The sequence below is a fragment of the Mastigoproctus giganteus genome, chromosome 11 (assembly GCF_048544385.1).
Source record: "Mastigoproctus giganteus isolate SK-2022 chromosome 11, ASM4854438v1, whole genome shotgun sequence".
NCBI classification, from domain to species: Eukaryota; Metazoa; Arthropoda; class Arachnida; order Uropygi; family Thelyphonidae; genus Mastigoproctus; species Mastigoproctus giganteus.
In genome coordinates, this window is record NC_143585.1 from 139,780,695 (window position 1) to 139,804,793 (window position 24,099).

Genomic DNA, 24,099 nt, shown 5'->3' on the forward strand with positions numbered 1-24,099 from the left:
ACACAAAATAACATATATATATTGCTCATTTGGACAAATATGGATTTTGTAATATACAAACTGAATTTTATAATAAACAAGGATGTTTATGCAGAAAAGCCTATCCTTTCATTGGGGTACGGTATGAGTTTTGTATAAATGAGAACTTTATATAAACTGGGTTGATACTTTAAGGCGTCTAACTGGAGAACCCGCAAAGCTCCAGGAGGTGACTTAAAGTGTCAACTATCGACAAAGATGGGGAGACATGATCCAATCAAATAAGGGATGTTTACAAAATATCCTCAAATTTAGATTTTCCTCAAAAGCATGAAAATGAGTCCCTTAAAATTATCTGAAAGATGAAAACAGAAATTCCCAAGAAATCCATATAACTATCCCAAGGATATTTCCTCCTATCTATCAGTCTTCAAATACAAGGCAAATCATACAATTGCCAGCCACAAAGAAGCCCTCAGGGGTCTGTTGTGGGCCATGCTTCTTGAATATTATACTTGAATTTCAGAAAAGCCTTTGATACTGTTGCACATAAAAGACTGCTGTACAAATTGGAACATTGTGGCATTAAGGGCAAGTTATTACAATGGATAAAGGGATGGTTGAGGGGAAGAAGAGAGGTCAACGGACACTACTCTTCGTGGACTAATGTTATTAGAAGAGTTCTCCAGGGTTCAGTGCTAGTCATTGTTGTTTTCTTTATTTATTATTGATAATGATGAAAGTATATTAGGTTTAAAGTCTTAAGTTTGCAGATGATACAAAGGTTAGCAGGAGGTTAATGACAGTAATCAAGATATGTTCCTGAAACAAGAGCTAGAAAAATTAGGCAAATGGGCTGAGAAATGGCAACTGAATTTTAATACAGGCTGGCCTCGATTAACACGATTAATTCACCCCGCGAGTGCATCGCGCAAAACAGAATCATGTTAATCGAATATAATAATCAATAGGAAAAATTATAATTGGTCCTCGACTTTCTGGAATGTCCATAAAGAATTTTAAAAATACCTTTTAAATAACTTTTTAACTGTATACAATGTAAAAGATAATGAAAATAATTATGGAATGAAATTTTTATTGCATAAAACAGCGGTTCCCAAACTGCGTGCCGTGGAATATTTTAAATTTTCGAGGGAAACACAGCGATACTCGATATCTGTCGGACACTGCGCGAACTAGAGGTAGTTCACAGTTTCAGCATTTCTTATTAAGTTGTTTGGACCTAACTACTAAATGGAACTGTTAGGTATTTCTTTTGGTCCTGGTGAGCCTTGAAAAAATTACTGAGAGACTAAGGGTGCCGTGAACCGAGAAAGTTTAAGAACCTCTGACATAAAATACACAATGAAGAAATGACTATTGCGGAAATATTTGAACAGTGTTGACTTTCTCTTTTCATCAGTCAATTTACAATAGCCGACAACAATCTTATCTGGGCCTTGGCGAAATAAATATCGCAGAAAACCTCAAACCTTTTGTTTGAGGTTCTCTGCGATGCGAAAGATTTCATCTAATTCTTTTACCGTTATCTCCTTCGCGGTAACATTTTCATCTGACTCATTTAAAAATTTGAATTTTTATGCAAGTGTGCATTGACACTATTAGCAGGAGACAAACAAGTAACATGTCTTCTTCTGATGGTTGATGGAACACACCGAGGTGGGCAGCAGGCAAACATTTGTTTATTGACCATACGACTCGCGGTAAGCTTAACGCGCGATTCAAATCTTTTTCAACTATTGCATAAAAAAAAAAAAAAAGATAGCGTTAACTGGAAATTTGCATCGTGTAAAGTGAAAAGTGGTATAATTTTTCAAATAGCGTTAACTGAAAATACGTTAATCGAACTCGCGTTATGCGAGGCCTGCCTGTATTGACAAATGGTAGCAGTAATCTCAGATTAACCAACTGTGTGGTACTACACTCATGGTAATGGAAAATGCAAAAAGACTTTGTGATAATTGTGCAGTCACATATGAAGTTCTCTGAGCAATGCAGACAGGTGTCTGAACAGTTCATGGGATTTTATCAATGATATTCAGGAATTTTGCTAGCAGGGAAAAACAGGTGGTTATCCCATTGTATAAGGCAATGGTCAGGTCATATCGTGAGTACTGCATACAGGTCAGAGCCTCATTTTAGGAAGAATGTAGATCTGCTGGAACAGGTACAGAGAAGGGTAACAAGACTGGTGGGGGGGAACAAGCTGCACTCTTACCAAGAAAGACTTTAGTTCTGCAAATTGTAGTGTCTGGGAGACTAGCCACCTGCAAAGTGATCTGATTGAGGCGTTTAAGGCTTTGAATGGATTGAGAAATCTCAGTGCTGATGTCATTCTTCCTCTTTCTCAGACTACACACAGGGAGGGTATAAATTCAAATTGAGGAAGGTTGGTTGCATAATAGATGTGTGTAAGTTTGCTTTCAGCAAGTGGGCGGTTCATGGTTGGAACAAACTTCCATCTGTTGTTGTTGTGGAAGTGGACAGTTTGAATAAATTCAAGGAAGAACTAGATAAACCATTGGAGGAGATGATGGACAGGTGATGTAGTAAGTTTTTTTTTTTTTTTGTTTTGTGTGTTTTGCTGATGATATGTAAGCTTCCTTTCTAGCATCATTTACCACTACTAATACTAATGTCCTATTCACTAAGTTCCTCAACAAAGACAAATGCATGGCTAACAGAAATACTGCCTATGCAGATTACATCAAGGTGTTTCTAGTAGGCATTCCTGCAGGAAGACTGAAATTGGGGGTAGCACTCTCTTGACAGAGAAACTCATGTGATACTTGGTTATCATCTGGGACAAAACCCTTTGACAGATTAGCATTAGCATTAGTAGAGGCATTTGATGCAAGAAAGCAAGCTTATGCAGCATCAGCCAAAAAAAAAAAAAAAAAAAACCCACTTCCACTTCACCCCTCTGTTCGTTCAAAATACCTGTCCAGCTGAGCCTTAAACTTATTTAGGATATCAACCTCCACCACAAGGGATGGAAGTCTGTTCCACCAACCAACCACCCGCTGGCTAAAGGCAAATTTCCGCACGTCTATCCTACATCTGTCTTTCCTCAATTTGAATTTATGCCCTCTCAGGTGATTTTTCTGAGCTAGAGGAAGAATCCCATCAGCATTGAGCATGCTTAAACCATTCAAGGCTTTATACACCTCTATCAGATCACCTCGCTGGTGCCTAGTCTCCAGACACTGTAATTTGCAAAACTTAAGCCTTTCTTCGTAAGAGCACCCCTCTGTTCCATTCACTAATCTTGTTGCCCTTCTCTGTACTCGTTCCAGCAGCTCTACATCCTTCTTGAAATGAGGCCTCCAGACCTGTATGCAGTACTCTAGGTGTGGCCTGACCATCGCCTTATACAATGGAATAATCACCTCCTTATCCCTGCTGGAAAAATTCCTGTATATCATTGACAATACTCCATGAGCTACTCTTGCAGTCCGTCTGCACTGCTCAGAGAACTTCATATCTGCCTGCACAACCACCCCCAAGTCCCTTTCATTCTCTACCACTGTCAGTGTAGTACCACAGAGTTGATACGTTGCTCTGGGGTTGCTGTTTCCCATGTGTAGTACTTTACATTTGTCAATGTTAAACTTCATTTGCCACCTCTCAGCCCATCTGCTCAACCTTTCCAGGTCCTGTTGCAGCAGCATAGTGTCAGTAGTGTCCTTGACAACCCTGCCAACCTTTGTATCGTCTGCAGACTTGGACATTAAGCCCGATATACCATCATCAATATCATTTATAAATACAGAAAACAATAATGGACCCAACACTGAGCCCTGAGGGACTCCACTAATAACATCAGTCCACGATGAGCAGTGTCCATTGATTACCACTCTCTGTCTTCTCCCCCTCAAGCACCCCTTTATCCATAGCAGCAATTTGCCTCCAATGTCACACTGCTCCAATTTGTGTAGCAGTCTTCCATGCGCAACAGTATCAAAAGCCTTTCTAAGATCCAAGTATATAATATCAAAGTTATTCCCTGCATCCAGTTCTTTTGTGACTGCATCATAGTATCCAATCAAGTTGGTCAGGCAAGACTTCCCCTTAACAAAACCATGCTGTGTCTGAGCTATAACTGAAGTCTTGTCTAAATGATCCTGCAGTGCTTCTTTAACCAGTGCCTCCATTAATTTTCCTGGAACAGAAGTTAAGCTCACAGGTCTATAATTACTTGTGTCAGCCTTTGATCCTCCTTTGCGAATTGGGGTCACATTTGCACATTTCCAGTCTATGGGTACCTCCCCTGAGTCCAAGGAAGCTCTCATAATTATGGCTAAGGGTTTGCTTACTTCCTTTGCTGCCTCCTTTAATATAACTGGATAGATCCCATCCACCCCGGGTGCCTTTCTTGTGTTTATCTTCAACAGTTTCTCCTCTACTTTACTCCCAGTTATTTCAAGATTCTGTAGCTTACTGCTAGAGTTGAATACACCTCTGGCATTCCCCTCACTGAATAACTCCTCATATGTGAATGTCGATGCAAAATATTCATTTAGTTTGTTAGCTACCTGAGCAGGATCATCAACAGTTGACCCATCAATATCAAGATTGTTTGTTTCACTGCAGAGTTTTTATTGCATCAACATCTAAGACCATGGTGTGCCATACATATGTAGGTAGTTGGTTATTTATTTATGGATAGAGATAAATTTGCAAAACTATTATCAGAAATGCATTCAGTGTTCCTAACTAAAGGAGGTGGTATACAGTAATCATTTTTAGAAAAGCAAAAATATTAGTGACATTTGTTTCATTATTCAAAAGTCAGGTAAGTGCGAGTGGGACTTTGTTGGTGGTTGGAATGATTTTATTCTGGCATTGCCTTAAATATTTTATGCATTCAACAAGGATATGTCTGATTGTAACCAAAGCGTTATACTGATGATACTGAGGGAGATCCTGATCTTCCACTCTTAAAAGATAAGCATGAGTAATGTTTCTGTGGTTATCACAGATTGGTGCCGCCCAAAATCCTGACACTGATTATATTTAAAAAAAAAAAAAACAGCAAAGTTAGTCTATATCTCAGAAACTGTTTTTGCAATAAAAAATGTTTTTCATGTAATCAAAACGGCCACTAAAAACATTAAAATTTTATTTGAACACATGGAACATGTACCTTGCAGTTATGTAAACAGTATATGATAATGTTAATGTTTTATGTCATATTAATGAATAAAAAAAACACACACACACACACACACACTTATATATATATATACACTAACAATATACAATCAGTTCATAAAAACCACATTACTGACAATAGTCACAGTTTAATGTTTTCAAAATCACAGATTAAAATTTGCAAAAAACATAGAAATTATAATCAAATGTTTAAGTATTGTAACAACCTTAATAATAATACTTAAATAATCTTAAGTATTATAATAAGAAAATGGGATTTTTTTCCTGTTACCCCTTTCAAAATATCCTGCCAGCGTCCATGGTCATGCCTAATGTACTTTTCAAAGAAATTCATGAAAGTACAGTTAATAACAAATAAATAAATAAATACCTGTATAATTACAGTTTTAGTTATGCTAATGATATTTATGACAAATGTTAAACAGCTGCCAAAATATATTACTCTAAATTTTCATTTTCTGAAAGTATTCTTATTTCAAGTTTTTTTTATCTTTAGCATTTCAATTCTATACCTATAATTATTGCTCAAATGCCCTATACAAATGGCAAATTTAGACTTGAAAAATTACTAATTAAACGCAATATAATAAAGTAAAATTAATTAAGTCATTTTTATTTACTGATTGTATTTTAAAACTGTTTGTTTCTGTAACAGAAAACATGATCTTCAAATTGAGAGAGGTATTTGTCGTTAATTTTTGTTATTTTTTATATTCTTTCCCTACAAAAATTAATCTAATAAATTACATTTTTACTTATTAAAAAAATAAATATATAGAATTATATTCATAAATTTTTACAATATAGTAGATACTGTCAGGACTCTGGGCAATTGGGATTTTATTATTTATGGGATTTTATTGGGACAAATGTTATACAGCTGCCAAAATATATTACTCTAAATTTTCATTTTCTGAAAGTATTCTTATTTCAAGTTTTTTTTATCTTTAGCATTTCAATTCTATACCTATACATTTTAAGTAGATTAAAAGTTCTTCAATATTTGCATTGTTTCCTAGGATATGAGATAAATCATGATACATTAAGCCAGGAAACTGATTGAAAAGTGTTTGACCAGATGGTTGAATGTAAGGGACAATCAAGCAGAAAATGGCAGACCGTAAGCTGACTGTTACAGGATGAGCACTGAGGTGGGCTTTCTCCCTATAACAAGTAGAGATGGGTATGATGCGTATGTCCAATTCTCAGCCTTGCCAACACCACTTCTTCTTGTCTGTTTTGTCGGAAGCCAGAGAGCCACAGCTTTGGCTCTTGTTTTATTTGGTAAAGTTTCTGTTAGTATTCCTTTTCCATATCTGTGACCAGCTGCTGCAACATGCTTTACGAATAACAGGATTATAGTCGGTGTAAGGAACATGAGGATATTGTGAGAGAGTGGGTTGAGAATGTTTAGCGGCAAAGTCTGCACTTTCATTTCCCGTAATGCCAGAATGATCAGGGATCCAGCAAAAGCTGATTGACTGATTGGACATGCTACAGGAGAATAGCCGGAAATGAATCTCTTTCAATGTAGGATGAGAAGAGGAGAAATTCTTCCTTATGGCATAGATAGCACTGAGTGAATCAGTGTAAATTATTGCAGATGAGATGGAAAGTTCAATAATCTTACTAAGTGCTAACTTGATGGCATAAAGTTCAGCAATAAAGACACTGCATGCTAAATAAAGGTAGTGTCGCTGAATTTCTACATGAAGGGAAAACAGCCGCAGCACCTAGCATACTGTCAGTTTTCGATCCATCAGTATATATTTTACAGGCATGGGAGTTAAGGGTAGCATGAGCTGAGGCAACTGTCTGATATTGTTGGGAGGTATGACATTCTTCCCCCACTGGAGAAAATGTTCTCATATACAATTGACAGACCAGTGTGGAAAAGGCAGGGTGACTTCCCTTGCAGTTTGGACATGCAGGGGTTGTGGCTGAGCAACCAGCTTGAGTATGCTCCTTAGATCCGCAGATGGGACGGATGGCGTCACCTCTACGAGCCTGCTAGGAATGACCATATTTCTGGCATTTGAAGCAATGAATGGGATTCAGAATATATGGTCTAATATGACAATTCAAATAGTCAGCTTTGAGGATGGTAAGTCTGGAGTACTGAATGTTAAAAATGATGGTTCTAGTTGGAGTTAGATTTCCATCTTTTTTACTCATGATTCTTTTCACACTTGTTACCTTTTGACTACTAAGTTCTTGGAGTAATTCTTCTTCGGAGACTGCAATTAGGTCCCACTCACTGATCACACCTTTTGATGAATTTAAGGTTCCTAGGGGAGTAACTGATACTGTCAGATCCCCAAATGATGTTGTGTTTAACAGCCGCTCAGAATGTTTTCAGGTGGCTCTTTCAATCAGGTATCTGGATTGTAGTTGCTTCACCATTTTTGGTGACCCTGCAATAGATTCTAAACATTTTTGTATCAAGGATGTGATAACTTGCCTACAGGTTGGGCGGATAAAGAATGTACCACTAGGAAATTTGGTATATCATTATGACACTTTGCTTCTCTTCGAAGCTTTTTTGATTGAACAGAGTCATGGTCAATGTCAGAAATTTGTCTTGAGCTCAGTGGCTCTAAAGGTGGATAACTATTTGTATCTATGATAGCTCCTTTTGGCCCTGGGGGTTTACCTTTACCACCCAGGTTACCGGCCCTGCCACGGGGAGGCAGGACCAGTGCTGCTTTGTGGCCAAGTGTAGAGGTTAGTACAGTTAGTAGGAGTACTAAATTTTTTAAAGAAAAAGGTACTTTCCTTCTTCTGGACTCACTACTTAGTGCTTTTAAGAAAGCAGAGCTACTTAACAGAAAAGTTTAACAAGTAAGGGAGAAAACAAAGGAGAACCTAGTTGTTTACCGAAAAATGCTCTTTAATTATACAAGAATTGCTTGGCAATGGAAATGCTTGGCACCTGGGGCCTCTTGGTGTGGAACTTTCCATTTATTATCGTGTGGTGAGATAGCTGATTTATTATTATTATTATCATTAGCCATATGGTACAAGGAAGCCTGAGGCTTATGCGGCACCACCAAAAAAAAAAAAAAAAAAAAATCCGAATTACACCGAGAGAGAGAGAGAGAGAAGTAGAAGGGAACCACCAAGAAAAAGAATGATGATATCCAACTCAGGATCCTGGGAGTGCCAAGCCCATACTCATCAGATGTGAGCCCCTGGGGTTAATTTTTTATAGATAGCATTGTTGGCTAATTCATTTTCTGGAATTGACATATGCCTGGGACATAGTAGAAGAATGTGCTATTCCCAAATTCAGTTAAGGTACTTCAGGATGTGTTTTTTTTTTTTTTCATTTAAAACTGGGTAGGTGATATTCATTGTGTTTTTCAGGGCTTGGATTGCACTTAAAGAATCTGAGAAAATTATACCATTTTGAATGTCAGAGTATTCTATATACTTTAGGGCCACCTGGATTCCTATTAGTTCCACAGAAAATATACTGAACTCATATGCAATTGACAGACCAGTGTGGCGTTCCGGAAAATTGCAGCTATTCCAAAATGGGTGTCATTCTCTAACCCATTTATATGTGCCACAACACATTTGGGGAATTGATCCATGTAGCATGGTACAGTTGCAAATTTTTTTCGTGTAATGCAGATTTTTTCCCCATTTATGGAGGTATAAATCATATGGAGGTGGAGTCATATCCAAGGAGTGCAGAAAAGTGGAGGGGTATTTGCAAAATTATCAAAAGTCAGAGTTAATTCTGCTAACAGTTATTTGATTCTCATGTCTCAGGGTTGGTGTAACATGTGCTGAGGAGTGAAACTATGATGAATGGGATCAAGCCAGTGGAGTACACTGGGTCTTGCTCATATACTGGTGCTCCATACTCAAGTTTAGATCTCATTCTATATATCAGGTGGTAGATGACTTTCATCAACCGGTGAAATACCACCACTTTGCTTATTGGAGGCTTGAAGTGGTGAAACCCATGTTTAGTCTCTAGAGCAAAGTTTCCGGCATCCCCCCTCTCCCCATACTTCTCCTTCAACCCATGCACGGTACTAAGTACTATAGGTTTTGATACCTTTCGTGTTTGGGGTTTTCATAAAAAAAAAAAAAAAAGCTAAGGTGATCAGCTCCCCACTTAGTTGCCGAGAGAACCTGAATCAGGGGCAGGCCATCCTGAGGGTGCAAGGGTTGCACTGCATCTGGGCGCCAATGTTCAAGTGGTGCCTTGAAACCTGAAACTTATATACACATATGAAGAAAATTTTAAGGGGGGGTGCAAAATTTCAATTGGCACCCAGGTGCCACATACTCTAGGAATGCCCCTGACCTGAATGACGTTAAGATTTTGCCGACACAATGTTATTAGCTTTTTAATGTGATCTCCAAAGACAGTTTATAGTCTAATATGATTCCTAAGAACTGTATGCTGGTGTGTTGGTATTGGCTGGCCATTAAGTTGCAGTCCCAGATCTGGGATGAAGGTTACACTAGCAGCAAAAATGGATGCGCATTGTTCTTTGTGGACAGAATTGAAAGCCATTGACTTGTACCCTTAAAATTATCTTAGTTATTGCCCTTGTAATTGTCTCTCAACAGTATGCAAATTTTTTTGCATGAAATGAAATGATAAGGTAATCTACAAACAGTGCTATACAACAGTGTTTGGGAATTGTTCTACAATGGTGTTGAGTGCAAGTACGAAGAGGGTAGCACAGGGTACAGAGCCCTGGGGGAACTCCCTCATCTTGTGAGAAGACTTGGGACAATGAAGTTTTGACATGAACTTGGAATGTGAGTTCATACACAAAGTTTTTTATAAAGGTTGAGAGATGTCCCCAAAGTTTAGGATATTGGAAGATGTAATTCATGATGTATGCCATACTTCCATGTGGAATCATGTCTTACTGATGATAAATTAAAGCATGATCTTCTGATTTAAGGAATGTATTCCAGATGGAGTTCTCTATTTTTATTAATATATCCAGTGTCAGTCTATTTTGTCAGATTCCAAATTGTGCAAAATGAAAAAAGTTGAAATTTCCAAGGTATCATACCAATCAATGATTTATCATCTTTTCAAGAATTTTGCAAATACAATTTCACAAGGTGATAGGTCGATAGTAAATAGGGTTTGTTGAATGTTTACCAGGTTTGAGGAGGGTATGGATGATGCCACTGTTTAGATAATGTGTCTTTCGAGTAAAGTCTGTTGTACAGATTGAGAAGTGATTATAATGATTTGGCTTAGCTCCCATACCATTGAATAATGAATGTTATCCAGTCCTATAGCACTATGTTTAGACGTTGAGAGGGCTCTACATATTCATGGATAGCGAAGGTAAGTTGTATTGTTCTCCTTTGAAAGAAAAGTTTAACTTTTGTTTTTCTGAGTTTGCTTTGAATCTTTGGAAGGCTGGTATGTAACTTTCTGTTGCTGATGTTTTGCAATAGTTTCCCTGAAGACATTGGCAATTGGTGGAGGATCATGCATTGCTCTCTCCCTTCCCTTCCATGATACGTGGGGGAGAGTGGGGAAGTATGATATTTGCGACTCATTTTCCTGATTTTCCAAATTTTATGTGTAGGTGTAGCTTGATTCGTGGTTGAAGTAAAGCAGATCCAAGCAGCCGTTTTATTCCATTCTCTAACATTCTCACTCTTGCTTGAGTGCATTTATACTGAATAAGATTAACTGTAGTTGGTCTGCAGTGAAAGATATTCCATGCTTTAATTTTTTTAGCTGCACAGCATTCAGCACTCCAGATTTTTGGTTGTACAGGTAGTTTTGAGAAAGATTTTGGTATCACTTTTACTGCTGCACACAATATCTTTTTTTGTGACAGTTAACCACGTCTTAAGCTGAATTCTATTCTACTGGAGAGCCGGCAATTGATGCCGGCTCTCTGAATAGAGAATGAGGAAAAGTGATGTCAGTGATGGTGGTGTATCTTCAGTTTTGGCAAAAATTGTCAGTATCATTTTGATCTATATTTTGGGGGACTTGTTGGGCACGAATGGGACACTAAGTTTGCTTAGAGCATCATAATAATCACCAATAAGCCTTGACCCCATCCCAAGACCAAAGGGAAGGAGAACTATTGGAATGCAATTGACTCTAGGTAAGAACTACCCAATGATTGTTCCTAGTTGGATTAGTCCAGGACCTCTTGAAGTAAAGGCCAAAGTGGGGTATTATGGCTGGGCACCTCACCCACTAGGATCCCCTTTCTGAGTTTCCACAGTTTGCAGTGCATGGCTGCACGTGCCAAATTCTAATGATATAGCCCTGGAACCAAAGTATGGGCACTGGATCCCAGTGATGCTATTCTGGAAGCCCGGCAGCATCACCAGGAAGTCCCCTAACCACACAGAGGAGCCCACTCCAAGGGGCAAAGGCTAAGAGTGTCAATTAATTATTTGTGGTTCCTGTAAGATCATCAGAATGGAGACTTTACACCATTCCTTATACAGAAATGTCAAATTTAAATTTAAAGACATTTCTGTATATGAAATAGAGAGAGACGAAACTCACAGATAGTAACTTTGCAACTGGAGGATGAAAAAAATACAGATTCCTTTTGAGAATACTTCAGTTCTGTATCTTCCTTTTGAGAATACTTCAGTTTGCTGTCTTCAGAAAAATGACTATATGCCATAGTCATTTTCTGCGGTTGAGGTTTCTTGAGTCTGGAGGCTCCAGTGATGGATAACTTTGTGATCCATTTTTGCTCCTTTTAGCCCTGGGGGAATGGTTGCCTTGGCACCCAGGTTTCCAGCCCTGTCACATGGAGGCAGGAACAGTGCCGCCAGTGACCAAGCAATAAAGAGAGGTCAGTAGTTAGTATATTATTAAAGTTAGTAATAGACAATAGAAGGATGTATTTCTGTCTTTCTTTCTTTCTTCTTTTTTTTTTTTGGTAAGCTAACCACTTTCCTTAGAAGAGTGAAATGAAATAACTGCATAAATTTGGAAACTAATACTGTCTGTAATCAACTGATCTATAAGAGAAAGCACTTAGAAATCGCTATAGTCACTTTTTTGACTCGGGGCCTATTAATCAGGGACAGGGCATTGGATATCTATTGAAGAAAAGTAATATCACTGCAGATGTGGCAGGTATCCAACCAACCCATTGACTTTGATGTGGATCAATAAACCTACTAAAACCTTGCTTAAGACAGGATTATATCCTTACAATGGGTCACAAAGAATACGAAACTAACGTGTTCACTGATGGATCAAAGATGGAGGGGGGGCACTGGGACTATCTTTGTTGTCTAACAAAACCACATAGAAACAAACAGATGAAGTTTGATTAGAGATGCACCAGATTTCGGACCAAGCTAGCTATCATAAGGGAGACTGCACTATTTGGCAGAAAGGAAGATGAAAGAAGTTCCATTCATATGGGCTGAGGGGATATCCTCCACTGCCTGCAGTAACCTAATGGCCAGGGCATGGTAGCAGAGTTTTTCTGTAGCTGTCCTAAAGAAATGTAGTCCGTGTTTTGTCATGAGCAGGTAAGCCAGTATGCGTCGAATAGCAAATAGCAGTATTCTAGCTGTACCCGTTGTGAAAATTTTGCAATTGGTATGGTAACACAGTTTTTATTACTTTATATTTTCCAAAAATTTTTGGACAATCCATTGTTATCTCTAACTAAATTTGATGAATTTAAAGTGTTGGTCAAGACATCAAAGGTGGATATTGTTGGGATAGCAGAGACGTGGTGTCACACAGATATAAGGAATGCTGAACTGGAATTTGGGGAGTACAATGTGTACAGAAAGGATAGACAGGATAGAAAGGGAGGAGGTGTTATGCTGTTAATTAAGAAAAACATAAAATCAAAAGAAGTGCATCCAGTTGATACAGATGAACAGTGCACTGTTGAGTCAGTTTGGTGTGACATAAGCACTGCGAAAGCAAAAATAAGAGTGGGAGTGTGTTATAGAAATAATGACTCGAATGAGTACAGTGAACAATTGTACAGAGAAATAGAGTGGGCTAGTAAATCGGAATGTCTTATAATGGGGGATTTTAACTTCCCAGATATTGACTGGAACTTGTGGGTTGGTCACTCACACACTAGTCAGATTTTTGTGGATTTATTGGATGATTGTTTTCTGCAGCAGCATGTTCGAGAGGCAACCAGAGAAAGTAATACTCTTGATCTGGTTATCAGCAGTGATCATTCGTGTATTAAGAATTTGCAAATAAAGGAACCAATAGGTGGCAGTGATCACAGTATACTGATGTGGGATTTACTTAAAGATTTAATTACCATCAGGGGTAAAGGAAAGAGTTTTTGCTTCCGTAAAGGTGAGTACAGTGGTCTCCGACAGTTTTTAAATTCTGTACAGTGGGATCAACTGACGATGTTACCAACAGTAAATTCTAAGTGGGAAGCATTCAAGAAATTAATCGTGGATGCTACTAAAAGTTTCATACCTATTAAGAAATATTGTTCAAGGTTTAGGCCTAAATGGTTATCAAATGAACTAATGAGACTCGTAACAGAGAAGAAAAATGCATGGGATGCATATAAATTATCAAGCGACTCAGAAACCTATGGCAGATATAAGCTAGTCTGTAATCAGGTCACAAAGGAGGTTAGGCAGGCGAAGGCAGATTACGAGAAATCCTTAGCAAAAGATGCTAAGAAAAACAGCAAGGATTTCTTTACTTATATAAACTCTAAAAGGAAGGGGATGAATCTGATTGGTCCACTTGACATCGATGGTTCGACTGTTGATGATCCTGCTCAGATAGCAAACAAACTGAATGAGTATTTTGCATCTACATTCACACATGATGAATTATTAAGGTTTGAAAATGGCAGAAGGTTATCAAATTGTAGCAGGATACTTAATGATTTTGTAATAACTGAAAGCAAAGTGGAGAAGAAATTGTTGAAGTTAAACATAAGAAAAGCACCTAGGGTGGATGGGATCTATCCAGTTATATTAAAGGAGGTGGCAAAGCAACTAAGCAAACCCTTAGCCATAATTATGAGAGCATCCTTGGACTCAGGGGAGGTTCCCACGGATTGGAGATGTGCAAATGTATCCCCCAATTCACAAAGGGGGATTGAAGGGTGACACGAGTAATTACAGACCAGTTAGTTTAACTTCTGTTCCAGGTAAAATAATGGAGTCACTGGTTAAAGATGCATTGCAGGATCATCTAGACAAGACTGCAGCAATAATTCAGACACAGCATGGGTTTGTTAAGGGAAAGTCTTGTCTGACAAATCTGATAGGATATTATGATGTGGTTACAAAGGAACTGGATGCAAAAAATAATTTTGATATCATATATTTGGATTTCAGGAAAGCTTTTGACACTGTTGCGCATGGAAGACTATTGTACAAATCGGAGCAGAATGGTATTAAGGGTAAGTTGCTACAATGGATAAAAGGATGGTTAAGTGGGAGAAGACAGAGGGTGGTAATCAATGGGTGCTGCTCTTCATGGAGTCCCAGAGGGTTCGGTGTTGGGTCCACTGTTGTTTTGTATATTTATCAATGATATTGATGAAGGTATATCAGGCTTAATGTCGAAGTTTGCAGATGATACAAAGGTTGGCAGGGTTGTTAATGACAGTAATGGCAGTGTGCTACTGCAACAGGATTTAGATAATTTTGGCAGATGGGCTAAGAAGTGGCAACTGAAGTTTAACCTTGACAAATGCAAAGTACTGCATATGGGTAGAAGTAACCCCAGAGAAACGTACCAACTGTGTGGTGCTACACTTAAGGTGGTAGAAAACGAAAAAGACCTGGGAGTAATTGTTCAGTCAGATATGAAGTTTTCTGAGCAATGCAGACAGGCTGCCAGGGCAGGTCATGGGGTTTTGTCAATGATATATAGGAATTTTGCTAGCAGGGAGAAGGAGGTGATTGTCCCTCTGTATAAGGCAATGGTCAGGCCACGCCTTGAGTACTGCGTACAGGTCTGGAGGCCTCATTTTAGGAAGGATATAGATTTACTTGAGCGTGTACAGAGAAGGGCAACAAGATTGGTGAGGGGAATGAAGGGATCCTCTTACCAAGAGAGGCTTAAGTTCTGCAAATTGCAGTGGCTGGAGACTACGCACCTGCGTGGTGATCTGATTGAGGTGTATAAGGCCTTGAATGGGTTGAGCAAGCTGAATTCTGATGGGATCCTTCCACTTGTTCAGATTACGAACCTAAGGGGGCACAAATTCAAATTAAGAAAAGACAGATGTAGAATAGATGTGTGGAAATTTGCCTTTAGCCAGCGGGTGGTTAATTGCTGGAACAAACTTCCATCTGTCGTGGAAGTTGACAGGTTAAATAAATTTAAGGAGGAACTGGACAGGCATTTGGAGGGAATGGTGTGATTTTTTTTTTTTTTTTTGGCTGATGCTGCATAAGCTCATACACTTGCTTTCTTGTGTCACCTGCCACTACTACTACTAAAAAATACTACTGAAAAGGGCAGAATATTAAAAATTATGCTAAAAACTCAACATTTACTTTAAAAACTCGGTCCAACTTTCATTATTAGTGTTTCATTTCTTTTGTTTTCTTACATATGCTTCTACTGTACAGTCCTTCTTCAGTACTAGCAAATATCAGCCCTGATGTTGACATTTCAACTCCTCTGGTACCTCATCTCCATTGTGTTTAATGTCGTTTAAACCTCTCACCCTGTTTTTCACTTACACTTTCAAATGTGGAAGTGTAAAAATGTACCGTGACAATCATGTTGTGGCCCAATTTTTCTTGAAGTTCGCCAACATATTTTCAACTGTAGTTTGGCTTGTTTGTTATTTGGTTTTTAGGAGCATTAGCAACTAAGGCCATATTGCTCCGGGGATATGCCATGGTCATTCCCTGACCTTTCCGCAACCTCCGTATTTGGTGGTCATGGGATCAAACCCTGGTCTAATCAAGAAGCGTGTGCTACACACTGCTGCTCCTGACCACCTGGCTATGGAGGCACCTGTAGTTTGGTAGTCTGGATCTTTATTGTTCTCTAAAAAATTCTCAACTACAGACTTGAAACTAATATACCAAAATTTCTCTTTTAAATTTTGTTCCCTCATGAGTTGCAAATTTAAAGTTTTCTCTAGTTCTAAAGAAATGTAGTGTGTGTTTGTTGTAAGCCAGTATGCATCGAATCCTTTGTTATTTCTTCTATCTGAGGAGACTTATAAATTTTCTTTGATTTCACCATACCAGACCGATCCTGAATATATTTGCAGAAACATGAAAAGGCATGTATCTTCTTCGCTGAAAGGTACATTCAACCCAACACATCTTCCTGACTGTAACATAATTCTAAATCCTTAAATTATTACTCACCTAAAAAAACAAAAAATAAAATAAACTTGAAGTTAATAAGGATAATGATAAAACTTCTGATGACTTCTGAATGTTTTAAATGTATTAAACGTAACAAATGGCAATGAGCTCATGTGTGCAATGTCGGGAGCAGTGAAATGGAATCCCAATGATTAGTTCTTTCTTTTAAGGTAGGCAATTTTGCAATAATAAAACTGTGTGTAGCACAGTTTTATTATTATTATTTTTTTTTTTTTGGAACAAAGGACACGATTGTGCAAATTGTTAATCAGAAAAAAAAAATGCCTTATCAACTTAGACAATTGTTTAACAGTTAACATCTTCATGTGACTCCATCTTTGAAGTGAACGTTGAACCATTCCTGTTTGTACTACAAAACTGGCAAGTTGTGTAAAAAAAACTATTCGGAATTTGAATTTTAACAACTTTTTGCACACTTAGGAAGGAACAGCTTCAATTTGAGGCCACTTCCAGCCCAATCGGTTAAGCCTATCGTTCACACTGACTGTCGAAAGAAAATGCCTTCCGTATTAAATATATAGATATTAAAAAAAAAACTTCTATCTATGGAACATACCTGTGAGGTTGCTTGCTGATGTATGTGTGCAAAACTATGCTCCGGCCTAGCTAATGTTGTAAAAGGACTGTTACTCATCACAGAACGACTGACTGGAGATGATTCTACTGTGCTATTTGACCCTGACTGTGGACCTATAGTTAAATACAAGAAAGGAATAGAAAATCATTCTACTTGTTTTGTAATTTTTCATAATAATAAAGATAAATCAATTAAAGAACATAATTACAAGTAAAATTACCTACATCTTTATTTGAAAGTTAAACAACAAACAAACCAACAAAAAAAATCTCAAATACAATGATGTTTATTGTGCTCTAATGGAACTACCAGCTCTCTCTATTAATACATTTTACTGTTAAAGTCTGATATTCAGTTATTATATATATTTTCATCAGAAAATTTATGCAAGTAAATCATTTTAGTTAAATAAAACAGGGCTGAACAGTTTTTGGCTTCAGTGGCTCCCTATAACTTTGGCTGCATTCTGAATAACTTTCAGCATTAGTAGAGGCATATAATGCAAGAAAGCAAGCATATTCAGCATCAGGCGAAAAAAAAAAAAACCACACACACACACACCCCCTTCTCATTTCACCCATCCATTCACTCTAAAAGTTTGTCTAGTTCTCCCTTGAATTTATTTAAGCTATCAACAACACAACAACACAACAAAAGTAGCTTTCACAACTACAGATGACAGTTTGTCCCAGCAATCACTACCTACTGGCTAAAGGAAAATTTCCACACATCTATTCAACAACTGTCTTTCCTGAATTTGAATTTATGCCCCATCAGTTTGAAATCTGAGCAAGAGTTAGAATCCCATCAGCATTCAGTCTACTCAAACCATTCAAGGCCTTACACACACCTCAATCAGATCTCCTCACAGGTGCCTGTTTCCAGCAGCTGCAATCTGCAGACCTTAAACCAGTGATTTTCAACCAGGTTGCTGTGGCACCGCAACAACATTCCAGGAGTGCCACATAATTTGGGTTTAAGTTACTTAAACTTATTATTTTTTAAAATTTATATGTTTATTTCATTATAAAATGGTGTACAGTTTGGTAGGTATGCCACAAAATAAAATAAATTACTTAGGGGTGCTGTTATTAAAAAAAGGTTGAAAACCACTGTCTTAAGCCTTTCCTTCTAAGAGAAACCCTTTGTTTCATTCACCAATCTCGTTGCCATTTTCTGTACTCATTCCAGCAGCTCTACATCTTTTCTAAAATGAGGCCTCCAGACCTGTATACAGTATTCAAGGTGTGGACTGACCATTGCCTTATACAAGGGGATAATCACCTCCTTATCCCTGCTAGAAAATTCCTGTATATCATTCACAAGACACCATGGGCTACTCTTGCAGATTGTCTGCACTGCTCAGAAAACTTCATATCCAAGTGCAAAATTACCCCCAGGCCTTTCTCATTCTCTACCACCCTGAGTTTAGTACCACACAGTTGGTACATTTCTCTGGGGTTACTGCTACCCATATGAAGTACGTTACATTTGTCAATGTCAAACTTCAGTTGCCACTTCTCAACCCATCTGCTCAACTTTTCTTGATCCTGTTGTAGTACTATACTGTCAATACTGTCAGTAACAGCCCTGCCAACCTTTGCATCATCTGCAAACTTGGACATTAAGCTTGATATACCTTCATCAATATCGTCGAGAAATATATATTCAAGGGTGGAATTCAGGTTCATTTAGACAGAAATGGAATTCTGAAGGATACACAGCATGGTTTTGTAAAGAGAAAATCAGGTTTAACAAATCTGGTTAGCTATTTTGACAGGGTCACTCATGAGCTGGATTATGGGAATAATTTCGACATTGTTTATTTAAATTTCAGCAAAGTATTTGACTCAGTCCCACACGAGCAGTTACTTTATAAGCTGGAACAGGTTGGAATCACAGGTAAAATCTTTAGATGGATAGTAGGATGGCTTCAGGGAAGGAGGCAGAGGTTTTGATTTTCTTAAATGACATCAATGAAGAGATAGAGGGCATGATGTCTAAATTTGCAAATGATGTAAAGATTGGTAGAGTAGCTAATGATCACCTCAAGCAGAGCTTCTTCTGAGTGATCCAAACAGACTTCAGGGATGGTCAAAAAAATGGCAGCTTCGCTTTAATCCAGCAAAGTGCAAGATCTTACACCTGGAAACAGTAACCCCAAAATAATTTATACACTTGGTGAAGTTGAACTAAACACAGCAGTGGAAGAAAACGACTTGGGAGTTACGATACGGTCAGACAGGAAGTTCTCCGAGTATTGTAGACAGGTTGCAAGGAATGCTGATGGTGTCCTCTCAATGATTTATTGAACATTTCCTAGTAGAGATAAGGATGTCATAATCCCATTATACAAGACTATTGTTAGACCACACTTGGAATACTGTGCTTAAGTATGGAGACCACAAGTGGCAACTGAAGTTTGACATTTGTCAATGTCAAACTTCAGTTGCCACTTCTCAACCCATCTGCTCAACTTTTCTTGATCCTGTTGTAGTACTATACTGTCAATACTGTCAGTAACAGCCCTGCCAACCTTTGCATCATCTGCAAACTTGGACATTAAGCTTGATATACCTTCATCAATATCGTCGAGAAATATATATTCAAGGGTGGAATTCAGGTTCATTTAGACAGAAATGGAATTCTGAAGGATACACAGCATGGTTTTGTAAAGAGAAAATCAGGTTTAACAAATCTGGTTAGCTATTTTGACAGGGTCACTCATGAGCTGGATTATGGGAATAATTTCGACATTGTTTATTTAAATTTCAGCAAAGTATTTGACTCAGTCCCACACGAGCAGTTACTTTATAAGTTGGAACAGGTTGGAATCACAGGTAAAATCTTTAGATGGATAGTAGGATGGCTTCAGGGAAGGAGGCAGAGGTTTTGATTTTCTTAAATGACATCAATGAAGAGATAGAGGGCATGATGTCTAAATTTGCAAATGATGTAAAGATTGGTAGAGTAGCTAATGATCACCTCAAGCAGAGCTTCTTCTGAGTGATCCAAACAGACTTCAGGGATGGTCAAAAAAATGGCAGCTTCGCTTTAATCCAGCAAAGTGCAAGATCTTACACCTGGAAACAGTAACCCCAAAATAATTTATACACTTGGTGAAGTTGAACTAAACACAGCAGTGGAAGAAAACGACTTGGGAGTTACGATACGGTCAGACAGGAAGTTCTCCGAGTATTGTAGACAGGTTGCAAGGAATGCTGATGGTGTCCTCTCAATGATTTATTGAACATTTCCTAGTAGAGATAAGGATGTCATAATCCCATTATACAAGACTATTGTTAGACCACACTTGGAATACTGTGCTTAAGTATGGAGACCACACCTAAAAAAAGACATTGAGCTTCTTTGAGAGGGTCCATTAATGGGTAACTCACCTGGTGAAATCAGCAAAAGGGAGTCCATATCAGGAAACTTTTCAAACATGTGGGTTGCACAGCTTGGAGACTAGGCACCTTAGTGGAGACTTGATTGAGGTGTTTAAAGCTCTAAGAGGCAAGAGTAAAATGAACGAGGATGAAATTTTCACCAGTGATATCAAGTGGACCAATTTGGTCACCCCTTCCATCTAGAGTTTATATAAGTAAAGTCTTTGCTGTTTTTCTTGGCATTCTTTGCCAAAGTTTTCTCATAGTCAGCCTTCGCTTGCCTAACCTCCTTTGTGACTTGTTTACAGACTAGCTCATATCTACCATCAGCTTCTGTGTTGGCTGATAATTTAAATGCATCCCATGTATTTTTCTTCTCTGCCACGAGTCTCATTAGTACACCTGACATCCATTTAGACCTAAACCTTGCACAGTATTTCTTAGTTGGTATGAAAAGCCAAGTAGCTTCCAAGATTAATTCCTTGAATGCTTCACATTTAGAATTTACTGTTGGTAACATCATCAGTTTGTCCTACTGTATAGAATTTAAAAATTGGCTGAGATCACTGTAGTCACCTTTACGAAAGCAAAAACCCTCCCCTTTACCCCTGATGGTGGTTATATCTTTAAGTAAATCCCACATCAGTACACTGTGATCACTGCTACCTAGTGGTTCTTTTATCTGCAAATTCTTAATGCATGAATAATCACTACTGATAATCAGATCAAGAGTATTATTCCTCTAGTTGCCTATCAAACATGCTGCTATAGAAAACAATCATCCAATAAATCCACAAAAGTCTTGCTAGTGTGCTAGTGACCAACCCAGAAATTTCAGTCAATATCTGGGACATTAAAATCCCCTATTATAAGAAATTCTGATTTACTGGCCCACTCTATTTCTCTGTACAACGGTTCATTGTACTCATCAGAGTCATTAGGCCAACACACTCCTACTCTCATTTTTGCTTTCCCAGTGTTTATGTCACACCAAAGTGACTCAACATTGCATTGTCCACCTATGTCAACTGGATGCACTTCCTTAGATTTTATATGTTTCTTAACTAACAGCATAATCCCTTCTTCCTTCCTATCCTTTCTGTACACATTGTATTCCCCCAAATTCCAAATCTGCATTCCTTATATCCGTGTGACACCATGCCTTTGATATCCCAACAATATCTGCCTTTGATGTGTTGATCAGCACTTAAAATTCATCAAATTTATTTACTATATTCCTAGCATTGGTGTACATGCAAGTAACACAGCTCATATATTTATTTGTTCCATGATGACTCCCAGCAGTCCTTGAAATTTCCAGCTCCTTGATTTTCAGGATGCTGCTCATTCTAATAGAAGCAGTGCAACAATCACTTTCACCTCTGCTTTTGGCTACTGTTAATCTTTTAGTCTGTGATGTCACTTATGTCATGACTATTAGTCAATGGCATAATTTTTCTGTGTCAAGTATGGCTTGTTGGATAATATAGATACTAATACCTCTAATAAAAAAAAAAGTGATATCTAAAAGAATATATATCATTTTTTCAATTTTGTATGATGAATAACAGCTGCATATTAAAATTAAAATTGTCAGAAATTATAGTAATGACAAGTATTTTCAACGTTCAATCCTCAACAACAATAGTACTGTAAGTGGATGAGAAGGTTTACTATATTACATAGTTCTCCACATTTCAGTTCATTTCATATATGATGCTGCATAAGCTTGCTTTCTTGCATCAAATGCCTCTACTAATGCTAATGCTAATGATCACACAACACAAAAAATAAATAAAAATAAAAATATATATATGTGTGTGTGTAATTTGTAAGTTAGAACTTAAATTATATATAAAGATGGTGGGCTGAGGTATTCACTGTGCAGGATGCTAACCTAAAGGAATAAAGAGAGGAAAGTATATATAAGTAAAGAAAAGAAGGATCTAAAAATGAAAAGCAGGCGAAAAAATAATAACAATAAGTTATACAACAGGAAGAAGATAATGTCTATACAATATCATGCCATCATTGATGATTAAATTAGTTCTTAATAAATATTGTGTAATAAATAAATAATTAATATGAAAAACAAGGAAATGTGAAAAAATGTTTAAAACACAAGGAAATGTGAAAAAATGTTCAAAACAAAATATTGGAAAATGAAATATCACAGCAAACATTGTAAATCTATGTTGGACATAGTATTTTGTACATTTAAACCAATGCAACAAAAAAGTTATAGAAGCAGTAATAATGATAAAGTAATGGTAAATTAATTTTAAATTCAGAACCTGCATTGGCTAAGATGCTGCTTTCTATCTATGTACATGTAAATATATCAATACATCAGAAAAAATATATTTTTAAATCAAAATTTTAAACAATTTTACAAAATTAAAAACTCAATGTTCTCAAAAAAAGCATGCCAAGAACATTTTCTTTGACATACTCTAGAAGGATTAGACAATACGAGAAAACCACAGGCAAGGTCATACAGTGACCCACAATTAATTGGGGATTAATGATATTAAATGTACACAACGTGATCATCTGTTGGAGAAATATAAGACTATGCTGAAAAATGCCACGAGTTAGGTCAGAATGAATATGTGTCTGTAATTCTGCCCAGAAATGATAGGAGGGATTGATTATATGCTGAAAGTCTTGTGGATTAACTTGAGACTTAAGGGAATCTGCAAGGCTCTAGGGAGTGGAAAGTTTTTTTATCAGTGTAGCCTGCATTTGTAGGTAGAAGGAATCTGTTTTGTACAGTTGGTATTCATATGAACAAAGTTGGTGCAAGGATTTTTGCCAGTATCATTGAGGATAGACTAAGGGTTCAGGGAAACTGCTAATGGGGGGGGGGGAAAGGGTTATTTAGATCTGCATTAATCTGATGATATGGGTCAAAGTAAATGCTTGCATTCACCTCATGCATTCTTGTTTGTTGCCACAACAGCTGATGTTGATAAGATGTTCTGAGGGTAGGAATGTTTTAAATGAGAGGGATGATAAAGCTTGGGTTACAAACCTAAATAACTTCAAGGGGTGTGTCAGGGTACTAAGCTATATCAGATTACTTAGTCTCAACTGCATCTACAGATTGCTGAAGTGTGGCAAATGCCTTTGAATTATGGAATACTTTTAAAACAAAAATCACAGAAGCCATGAATGCATACATACCTTTAAGAAAATATTGCAGGAGGAGGATGCCAAAATGGACAACTGCAGAGCTGGCAGGTCAAACAGCAGAAAAAGATAGCATGGGACAGTTTCAGAGTGACGAAAAGTACTGAATGCTACAACAGGTACATGTTAATCTGTAATAGTACCACAAATAAGGTTAGGTAGGCCAAGGCCACATATGAGAAAGCATTGGCTAAGAGAGAAAAGGTTGGGGACAAGGAATTTTTCATGTATGTGAATACAAGAAAAAAGCAAATCAGATTGGATCCTTGTGCACTGGGTGTGGAAAAATCTTAGACAACCCAGCTGATGTTCCAGATGAATTGAACAGGTACTTTGCATGTGTCTTTACTGATGAAAGACCATTCACGCTGAGAAAAGGCTGTGCGAGTGAAGCTGAGCCATATGAAATTAGTGATG

At 37.6% G+C, this 24,099-nt stretch overlaps 1 protein-coding gene across 12 annotated transcripts in view; it reads right to left on the reverse strand.

Moving 5' to 3' along the window:
* The window catches only part of LOC150078475 (nuclear factor 1 X-type-like), a 798,656-nt gene that overhangs the window by 71,422 nt on the left and 703,135 nt on the right, over window positions 1-24,099 (reverse strand). For all 12 annotated transcript variants that reach the window (XM_090384797.1, XM_090384789.1, XM_090384790.1 and 9 more), the window contains one exon: window positions 17,081-17,214. In XM_090384797.1, coding sequence (XP_090240923.1) covers window positions 17,081-17,214 — 134 coding nt within the window. The remainder of the gene's footprint in view (window positions 1-17,080; window positions 17,215-24,099) is intronic.